Source organism: Leptonychotes weddellii, chromosome 5 (assembly GCF_054177405.1).
Source record: "Leptonychotes weddellii isolate Sample4059 chromosome 5, ASM5417740v2, whole genome shotgun sequence".
Classification (NCBI taxonomy): Eukaryota; Metazoa; Chordata; class Mammalia; order Carnivora; family Phocidae; genus Leptonychotes; species Leptonychotes weddellii.
Genome location: NC_138373.1, coordinates 41,130,856 through 41,142,057, shown reverse-complemented (window position 1 = coordinate 41,142,057; position 11,202 = coordinate 41,130,856). Strand labels below are relative to the sequence as shown.

Here is an 11,202-nt window from a genome sequence, read left to right as displayed (position 1 = left end):
GGATGCCTTTTATTTCTTTTTGTTGTCTGATTGCTGTGGCTAGGACTTCTAGTACTATGTTGAATAGCAGTGGTGATAGTGGACATCCCTCCCATGTTCCTGACCTTAGGGGAAAAGCTCAGTTTTTCCCCATTGAATATGATATTTACTGTGGGTTATTCATAGATAGCTTTTATGATATTGAGGTATGTACCCTCTATCCCTACACTGTGAAGAGTTTTAATCAAGAAAGGTTGCTGTACTTTGTCAAATGCTTTTTCTGCATCTATTGAGAGGATCATATGGTTCCTGTGCTTTCTTTTATTAATGTATGGTATCACATTGATTGATTTGCGGATGTTGAACCAACCTTGCAGCCCAGGAATAAATCCCACTTGGTATATATATACAATGGAATATTATGCACCATCAAAAAATGAAATCTTGACATTTGCAATGACATGGATGGAACTAGAGGGTATTTTGCTAAGCGAAATAAGTCAGAGAAAGATAAGTATCAAATGATGTCACTGATACGAGGAATTTGAGATACAAGACAGAGGATCATAGGGGAAGGGAGGGAAAAATGAAACAAGATGAAACCAGAGAGGGAGACAAACCATAAGAGACTCTTAATCTCAGGAAACAAACTGAGGGTTGCTGGAGTGGAGGGGGGTGGGAGGGATGGGGTGGCTGGGTGATGGACACTGGGGAGGGTATGTACTGTGGTGAGTGCTGTGAATTATGTAAGACTGATGAATCACAGACCTGTACCCCTGAAACAAATAATATATATGTTAATAAAAAAATTTTTTTAAATCCTGATTCTGAAATTCATAGGATTTAAATCTAAGCAACTTACAGAAATTGCTTAAAAGGAATACATGCTTACTTTATTAACTGTATGTATAAATTTGGGATTTTTGCTAACTGGCCTCCCTCAAGGTTTTCACCTAAATAAATAAAGATTTACTGTTTATTAAAAAAAAGAATAGATGGTTTTAAAAGATTTATTGTAGAGAGAAAATCTTTTAGTAGGATTAAGCGTGGCATCCAAGGTGCTATAAATCTCCATTACTATTTAATTAATAATCTCTATGGTAGTGTGGTCTTCTTGGAATGCCCAAGGGAGTAAACACAGATTTAAGCCCCAATCCTTCACAGCTAGGTGCAGAACTGATTCAAGCCTAAGAACTGATGGGACCGCTATGCCCACAGTTGTGTAGAAGTTAGGGTTGGCCTCTTGCCTCTAGTCCTAGCTGCCAGTATATAAATTCCAAATTTTCAACTTTTGTAAGAATTTGTAAGCTTCCTAACTCTTAAGAGGATCCTTTTGTCTGAGCACTGTTATAAATGGCCTTACTTTAAGTTTTTATATCTTTCATTCTTCTGAGCATTTAGGCGATTCCACCACCGTGTGCATACAGGCCATCATAGTTTTATGTTAAAAGGTAGTTAGAAGCTGTCCATACAGTACTTACAAGAATAAGAGGTAAAGGAAAGATGTGCTATTGACAAAGCAGATGTTTGCAGTTTGGACAAATGATTAATCTCAAGTTACGTGTGAAATAGCAATGTTAAGGTAGGACTTCTATCAGCAGAGAATTTTGGCCTGTCCATAAGGGAAAGGGCTCCAGTTAAAGATATACGGAACCAGTAAATTAGATCAGGGGTCAGCTTTAGAAAAAAACAGGACAACACTTACCTTCACCTGAACTATTGAGATAATAGCCACAATATTTGGTTTCCCAGTAGAAATGGCAGGCCGTGTATGTTACTGTCAGACCAGGACACTATCACCTTGTATGCCCCAGGGCCTTGGTTAGTCTCACATCAAAACTCGAAGGTTAATTCTGTTAAAAAATCACCCAAGTGAGGCTTTCAGGTGCAGATTCATGCACAGACATGTTAAATGTCTTCACACTTTAAGGATGACTAATTCTGTGGTTCATGAGGACTCTCAGAATCGAGATGCTCACAATGCCATAAATGTACTTATTGAAGAAGTATGGTCTCACATAGGAGGAGGAACTCAGGCTCAGTTGTAGCCACTTCTGATTCTCTCACCACAAACTGCAGACCACTCAGCCTTGCTTTTGATGGCTGCCATTCAAGGGGGCCCGCTCTAGTAACATGCATGGGTCTTCTGTTAGGAACAATGTGCTGGTTCATCACTTGTGGCTCAAAACGAGTGAAATCAGGACTGGAAAGAAATAAGACTATAAGGTTCCTGAAGGCAGGACTGTGTTTCATCATCTCTGATGGATGAGGCAGGAACGCACATCCCCACTGTCACTCCTGCCACAGTGCCATACCCATAGAGTATGTTCAGAACTGCTTACAAGTGTTGAATGCATGCTTCCAAGCCCTGCACCTGGAATTGGAGCCCCGAGCTGTATTCTCTTTACCATCCTACACACTATCAATTTCAGTAGGTAGACAATCAGCATCCACTAAGTGCCCAACACCATCCCACTGTTGGGTGGGCAAGTCCAGTTGGACCCTTCCTCAGGCTGTGCCCCATCTGCTGAATCATACCCTGCAAGTATCCCAGCAAACGTTACCCATACACCTCCCATATGCCCTAAGCTTCTTGGTGTTCAGAAATGCTATACATCAGCTAAATTATTGTGACAGTCTTTTTATAAGGGATCAAGACAGAATTGGCCCCCCTGAAATAAACTAAATCCATTTAAAAAGGAGTCCTTGTTTTCTTATTTTTTAAAAAAGCTGAAATTCGTAATTCTTTTGTTTTTCTCTAGGAAAACCTCTTTTTTGTGATGGAGTATCTCAATGGAGGAGACTTAATGTACCACATCCAAAGCTGCCACAAGTTTGATCTTTCCAGAGCAACGTAAGAGCTCTCTAATGGGTTTGGGGATTTTCCCCCTGTTTTTGTCAGGTACCGAGTACCTGCGATACCGGCAGAATATTTCTCCCATGTGGCATTTTTCCCATTTCCTCAGCATGCCACAATCCCAGGTCAGGGTAGCCCCTGAGGGACATATCAAACAAGGTAACTATGTTCCCAGTTTGTGAAGCTTAAACCAGAGTCTGTTTTATTTCATTTCTTTGTGTTTTGATATCAACAACTTAGTTTCTTAAGAAACTGCCCCGATTCATCACGCTTCTAAAGAATCTAAACACAGGAGCAAGTATTTGCACTTTGAAAAGAAGTAGTCAGATGAAACACAGATCTTAAAAGTGGTCATGGGGATGAAGCTTTAACTAAACTTTTAACTAAGGCTTTAACCTAATGGGGAGCTCAATGTTGAAGGCATAAAGCATCTGGCTCCAGGGACATGAGTATTAGGAAACCAGAAGAGCATTTACTCCTTGAGAATAAATCTTCACCTTCTTTGGCATCAAGTGGAATCGGGCAGGCTGCATTTACCAGGTGGGAGTGCTGCTGAGTCCCACAGAACCCCCTGGTACTCTTCCTCCCGTGGGCCCTGTCTCCTCAATAATAAAACCACTCTGACATTCAGAAAAAAAGAAAACTGTGCCATAAGGCTCACTTAAAAATATGGGTACAGGGCGCCTGGGTGGCTCAGTTGGTTAAGTGACTGCCTTCGGCTCAGGTCATGATCCTGGAGTCCCGGGATCGAGTCCCGCATCGGGCTCCCTGCTCGGCAGGGAGTCTGCTTCTCCCTCTGACCCTCCTCCCTCTCATGCTCTTTGTCTCTCATTCTCACCGTCTCAAATAAATAAATAAAATCTTTTAAAAAAAAAATATGGGTACACACTAGCTTTCTTTGCCTGGTGCTCAGTAATCTTTCACTCACCCCTAATGAACAATTTGAGTGGTTTAGGCTGAGCTGGGCTGCAAGATGAACTGGTCCCACCAGCCTCTACAGAAACCTCTGGCTGAAATGGCTTTTTGTCAAAGCCAGTGGCTAGCATACCACTAAGCTCATCACCTCCAGGAACCATCAGCAAAGTGCCCAGAGATAATTTTATGGGATTTCTGCAGCAGAGAAATCATCAGGCAGTTTTCATGCTAAAGGATTCTAAGTCTGCCTTCCTCACTACCTCTGGAAGGCTTGAAAGCCATCACAGACACTGTCTGCCATGCTCTCAAGGCCTCCCAGGTGCTTGTCGTCACTGGAGATGGAGAGCAGCATCTCACTCCCATCTTCCAGTAGCCTTTCCTCTGCCTCTCGGGCTGCATTTCTTGCCCATAAACAACTCAGGTCTATGTGGAATGACCCTGCATGCAGGTCTAAGGGCACCAAGCAGAGTTTAAAATAAAAGGGAAAATCATTTTCCTGTACTACTTACACTATTACATTTAATGTCCATGGGTGTTTTATTAGCAAAAAGAAATGACAGTTTGAACCTTATAGCTTAAGGTATAATAATTAGCGCTAGCGCAGGTAAGACTAACTTAAGGTACCTGCTTTGTTTCATCCTCTCAGGGCTGGGGCTGCACATATGGAATGGGTGATTTCTCCCTTTTGTTAGGACTAAACAAAATTATGTACAGAAGTAGTGTGTATACACTGAGGACAGTACTTGCACAGAATACTCACTATATAAAATGGGGCTTTTCTTTTGTTCCGTTAATGCATCCATATTCAACTTTGATTTTCCTTCCCTCAGGTTCTATGCTGCTGAAATCATTCTTGGTCTGCAGTTTCTTCATTCCAAAGGAATTGTGTACAGGTAAAGTTTACTCTTCGGAAACACCTACTGAGATATCTGGATTTCCCTGTCCAACTAATTGAATCACTGTAGTGATGTGAAATGGCCAGGGTACTTTTGTGGCAGGAAGTTCCATGCCCATGGTGATGATAATCAAGTCAGGAACTCCAGTCTCAAAAGCACTAAGGTTCTGGCCTCATTTTGTTCTTTATTCTGGTCTTTACAGTTATTCTTCTCACTTCCACTTTTCTCATCTCCTTCCATTACCCTGCTTTCTCTTTGGCATCTTATCATGGCTTTCACTCTCTGCCTCCTTCATATCTCTTGTTTTTGCATGGGCCAACTAGAAATGCTCATTGAATGTTCTCTTGGGTAGGGAAGGAGGGGGGAACTCTTCCTTGAACACTCAAACGCAACTGTGGAAATCTATCTGCCTCTACCTGATAGAAGTGCATAGAAAGCCACGTGTACCCTCCTTCATGAGTGCATGTCCATCCAAAACGTCTCTATCATACACCATCTTTTCACATCCTTCTTAGAGGAAAGCTATTACACTTTAATCTCCTTACCTCTTTTCTCAAAATATAGTTTGACACTTACTTAACATAGAAATCATCAAAAGCTTAGTTTTCTGGTTTCTGACTCACTGCAGATTAAGGGAGAAAATAAAACTTAAAAAACAAAGAGCTAGACAGGAGGCTGGCTGAGCCACTGGAGGCTGGCCCAGCAAGCACAGTGAGAGGGGCGTGTTGAATCTGACATAAAGGGAAGATGTGAGACAACTAAAAGGCTCTGGGAGAGTGGGATTATGTGCTCTTCTGTGGCAAGTGTTCATAACACTGACCCGGAGTCATCAGTAAGGTTCAGTGGTAAGAGGGGGTCCAAGATGGCAGCATAGGAAAACCCTAAACTCACCTCCTCCCATGGACATACAAATCTACTCCAACATATAGAGGAGCAATTCCTCCTGAAGAACCGACAGCCAACTAGACAGCTTCTCAGCAAAGTATAGAGGCACAGTAATGATGGGAGCCCTGCCCCCAACACTACCAACTGCAGGGGGAGGGATGGCTCTGAGGAGACTTGCCCACCTGGAGGCACAGTGGCTTAAAGGGCAACTAGACTCTCAGTGAAGGAAACCCATTTGCTAATCCTAGAATGTCCACCAAACAGTGGGGGGAACTGCTGGAACTCTCCCTGAGATCAGAGGTGCTGGCTTTGATAGTGCAGGTAGGAGCAGAGTCCAGGCACTCTAGTCAAGTTGCTGCTTCCATGAGCCCCAGGGTGTCAGCCTACACCAGCTCCATCCATCCCCCTAAGGCAGCCCCTCACCCATGCCTGCCCCATCTCCAGCCATCTCACTAGGGCTGCTCCAGTACGGCACATATTAGGACACTTCGAAACAGCACCCACAATGGCTCCAGCCATTTAGCCAAGACAGCACAAATGTAAAGCACCCTAGGACACCCCTAGCCCATGCCCACCCTAGCTCCAGCCCTCCCACCAGAGCAAACTGATGTAAGTTGCCCTCGGACATACCAGCCTATGTTCACTTCAGCTCCAGCCATCCTCCCAGGACACTCCCTATGTGTAGCATGCTGTCCCCTCCCCACCCAGCTCCAGCTACCCTCCAGGACAGCCTCAGTGTGGAGTGTCCCAGGAACCCCCAGGCTGCACCCACTTTAGCTCCAGCCATCCTGTTGGGGCAGCCCTAGTGCAGAATGCCCCAAGACCCCTTAGTCTGCACTTGCTTCAGCTCCAGCCATCCCTCCAAGAAGCCCCCTGCACAGAGCACCCCAGGCATACACAGTCTATAAAGAGGACATTCCTACACAAAGTCATTCCTTCAAGACTTGGGGAGATACCTTTTTCACCTAATTCATAGAAATAAACAGAAAAAGTCAAAGTGAGGAGACAGAAGAATATGCTCCAAGCTCAAAAACAAGACAAAACTTCAGAAAAAGAACTAAATAAAATAGAGATAGCAATTTACCTGAAAAAGAGTTCAAAGAAATGGTCATAAAGATGCCCACCAGACTTGAGAGAAAAGTGGATGAACTCAGTGAGAATTCAACAAACAGAAAATACAAAAAAAGAACGAATCAAAGAATGCAATAGCAGAAATGAAAATTACACTAGAGGGCATCAATACTAGATTAGAGGATGTAGAAGAACAGATCAGCATCTGGAAAACAGGGTATAGAAAGCACCGAAGCTGAACAGCAAAAAGAAAAGAGAATTTTAAAAATTAGCATGGGGGTCCCTGGGTGGCTCAGTCAGTTAAGCATCCAACTCTGGTTTCAGCTCAGGTCATGATCTTATGGGTTGTGAGACCGAGCCCCACATTGGGTTCTGTGCTCAGCAGGTAGTCTGCTTGAAGATTCTCTCCCTCTGCCCCTTCCCCCACTTGCTCTCTCTCTAAAATAAATAAATAAATAAATCTTTTTAAAAAATTAGCATAGGTTAAGGGACCTCTGTGACAACATCAGGTATACTAACATTTGTATTAGAAGAGAAAGAAAAAGAGAAAAAGGGGCAGAAAACTATATTTGAAGAAATAATAGCTGAAAATTTCCCTAACTTAGGGAAGGAAATAGACATCCAGGTTCAGGAAGCACAGAGTCCAAAATAAAATGAACTCAGGAGGTCCACACGAAGACACAAAATAATTAAAATGTAAGAAATTAAAGATAAAGAAAATCTTAAAAGAGGCAAGAGAAAAACAACTAGTTATGTTTAAGTGAAACCCCATAAGGCAGATACTCTGAAGGCAAGAAGGCATGATATATTCAAAGTACTGAAAGGAAGAAAACTATAATCAAGAATACTCTACCCAGCTAGGTTATCATTCAGAATTGAAGAAGACATAAAGAATTTCCCAGACAAAAGTTAAAAGAGTTCATCACCACCAAACCAGCCTTACAAGAAATGTTAAAGGGACTTCTTTAAGCAGAAAAGAAGGGCCTTGAAGAAAATTATGAAAGGAAAAAAAAAATCTCTGGTAAAAGCAAACAGTGCAAATCACTTGTAAACCTAGTATGAAGGTTAAAATGTAAAATCAGTCACATGTACAAAAATTAATGGATTCACTATATAAAAATGTATGTAAAATAGAACATGATAAATATAGAATATGGAGGGGAGGACTAAGAATGTAGTATGTTTGAACTTAAGTGACCATCAACTTAATATACACTGCTATGTACTTAGGATGGTATTATATAAACCTCATGGTAACCACATTTATAATAGATAACAAAAAATAAAGAGAAAGGAACCCAAACATAACACTAAAGGAAGTCATCAATCATAAGGAAGGAGAGCAAGAAGAACAGAGAACTACAAAAACAACCAGAAAACAATTAACAAAATAGCAATAAGTACATACCTATCAATAATTACATTAAATGCAGACAGACTAAATGCTCCGGTCAAAAGACATAGATGACTGAATAAAGAACAAGACCCAATTATATGCTGCCTACCAGAGACTCACTTCAGATATAAAGACACATAGAAAGTAAAGGTATGGAAAAAGATAATCCATGCGAATAGAAGAAAAAAAACCTGTAGTGATATTATATCAGACAAAATCAAGTTTAAAACAAAGCCTGTAACAAGAGAGAAAGGCAAGCATTACATAATCATAAAAGGATTGATCCAATAAAAGGACATAACAATTGTAAATATGTATCCAACACAGGAGCACCTAACATAGGAAGCAAATATTGACAGACATAAAGGGAGAAATTAACAATAATGCAATAATAGTAGGGGACTTTAATACCCTGCTTATATCAATGGACAGAGAACATCCAGGCAGAAAATCAATAAGGAAACAGTGGCTTTAAGTACATTAGACCACATGAACTGAGCAGATATATACAGAGTATTCTATCTGAAAACAGTATAAATGTTCTTTTCAAGTGCACATGGAACATTTTCCAGGATAGATCATGGGTTAGGCCACAAGACAAGTCTCAGTAAATTTAAGAATAGTGAAATCATATCAAAGCATCTTTTCCAACCACAGCAATATGAAACTAGAACTCAGAAGAAAAGAAAATAACTGGAAAAACCACAGACACGTAGAGGCTAAACAACATGCTACTAAACAACCAACAGGTATATGAAGAAATCAAATATACCTAGAGACAAATGAACCTGGAAACACAGTGGTTCAAAATCTTTGGGACACAGAAAAAGCTGTTAGAGAAATTTATAAGGATACAGGCCTACCTCAAGAAATAAGAAAAGTCTCTCAAATAAACAATCTAAACTTAAACCAAACAGAACAAGAAAAAGAAGAATAAACAAAGCCCAAATTTATAGAAAAAAGGAAATAATAAAGTTCAGAGCAAAAATGAATGAAATAGAGACTAAAAAAAAAAAAAGATCAGTGAATCTAAGAGGTAGATCTTTGAAAAGATAAAATTGGCAAACCTTTTGTCATAGTAATCACAAAGAGAGAGAGGACCCCAAATAAATAATATCAGAAATGAAAGAGAAGTTACAATTGACACCACAGAAATATATAGGGTTATAAGGGACTATAAAAAAAAATTATATGTCAACAAATTGGGACAACCTAGAATAAATGGATAAATTCCTACAAATATGCAATCTTCTAAGACTGAATCAAGAAGAAATAGAAAATCTGAACTGATTACTAGTAACAAAATTGAATCAGTAATCAAAAAAAAATCAAATTCAATACATTAAAAGGGTCATTCACCATGATCGAATAGGATTTATTCTAGGGATGCAAGGATGGTTAAATACCTGCTAATCAATGTGAATACACCATGTTAACAAAATGAAAAATAAAAATATGATCATCTCAACAGATGTAGTAAAAGCATTTGACTAAATTCAACATCCTTTCATGATAAAAACTCTCAAGATGGGTTTAGAGGGATCACCACACATCAACATAATGGAGGCCATATATGACAAACCCACAGGTAACCTTATATGCAGTGGTGAAAAACTGAGAGCCTTTCTTCTAAGATCAGGAACAAGACAAGAATGTCCATTCATGCCACTTTTATTCAACATAGTATTGGAATCAGACAGGAAAAAGAAACAGAAAGACATCCATATTGGTAAAAAAGGAAGTAAAACTCATTTGCAGAGGACATGATATTAAATATAGAAAACCCTGAAGATTCCAGAAAAAAAACTATTAGAAAAAAACTATTAGAATAAATGAACTCAGTAAAGTTGCAGGATACAATATATAGAACCTGCTGCATTTCTATATACTAATAATGAAGTATCAGAAATGGATCCAGAGGGTATTATGCTAAGTGAAATGAGTCAGACATAAAAAGACAAATACCATATGAATTCACTTATATGTTGAATCTAAAAAAACAAACAGATTCATAAACACTAACAGATTCTTAAATACAGAGAACAAACTGCTGGTTGCCAGAGGATAGGGCAGTGGGGGGGGAGGGGGTGGATAGGCGAAATAAATGGAGATTGAGAGGTACAAAAGTAAATAAATCACCAGGGTTAAAAAAAAATTACAGCATGGGGAATATAGTCAACAATCTTGTGAAAGTGGTGTATGGTGACAGATCATGACTACACTTGTGGTGAGCACAGCATAAGGTATATAATTGTTGAATCACTATGTTGTACACCTGAAAAATATAATATTGTATGTCAACTATACCTCAAGAAAAGAAAGGTTAAATGATGCTCCACACTGAGTGTTGAAGGCAGCAAACTGTGTATAATACAACGCAGAAGCATTCCATCAGAGATGGTCAATATTGAGATGCTTACAGGGTAGGCTGAAAATTCACTTTGAGAAACCTCTCCTTTCCCAGAGGGCACAGTCACAGGAGAGTTGCCCTATTTAGAGTCACAGAACAGAGTCTTAGAGGAAGTTTGCAAGTCATTCTTCTTAAGCAATCTCTTTGGCAACCTTTGGATATATGGTGGATTTTTTTGGTCTATCTACAAAATAATATATTAAAAAGCTGTTTTATATCATTTCTTTATCTCCAGGAAATTGAAAAAAATACCCATCAGAACATTGAAAACCCTTACCAGAATCTATGGGTTGGTTTTTTTTTTTTTTTTCCTCTTTAAATCTGTAATGCCCGCAATATACATAAAATATACCTGCACTGGGGCCCTCAGTAGCTTGTGTAGGATGGATGGATGGGAAGGAGGGAGAAAAAAATAAGATTGGAAAGAGAGAGAGGTCCTAGAGCTCAAAGGAACCTCTTGAGAGAAAATCCCACATGCCCCAGTGCAGTCTGTTTTTCCACAGCACAATGCTTTTCTCTAGCATTTCATCATATATATTGACACTCAGAACAAAAAGACCCATAGTCCTTAATTGTCTTTAACATCACAAACTGTACCCAGTTGAGGGCCCTTCCTATGTCCATGTATGAGAAATGATGTTTTCTATGGCTTTTTATGCACCAATAAGAGAGAATATTGGGTTTATTTAGTATCATATTCACTGAAGTTATAGAGAATGTTTGAAAGACACCATCAAATAATTAAAGCTAAGGAAAGGTCATTTAGCAAGTACACAAGAATGAGACTGGCTTG

At 39.7% G+C, this 11,202-nt stretch overlaps 1 protein-coding gene across 1 annotated transcript in view; it reads left to right on the top strand.

Moving 5' to 3' along the window:
- PRKCQ (protein kinase C theta) overlaps positions 1-11,202 on the top strand; it is a 42,547-nt gene that overhangs the window by 25,867 nt on the left and 5,478 nt on the right. Inside the window, exons 9-11 of the mRNA XM_081818897.1 lie at positions 1,910-1,985; positions 2,742-2,833; positions 4,582-4,644. Coding sequence (XP_081675023.1) covers positions 1,910-1,985; positions 2,742-2,833; positions 4,582-4,644 — 231 coding nt within the window. The remainder of the gene's footprint in view (positions 1-1,909; positions 1,986-2,741; positions 2,834-4,581; positions 4,645-11,202) is intronic.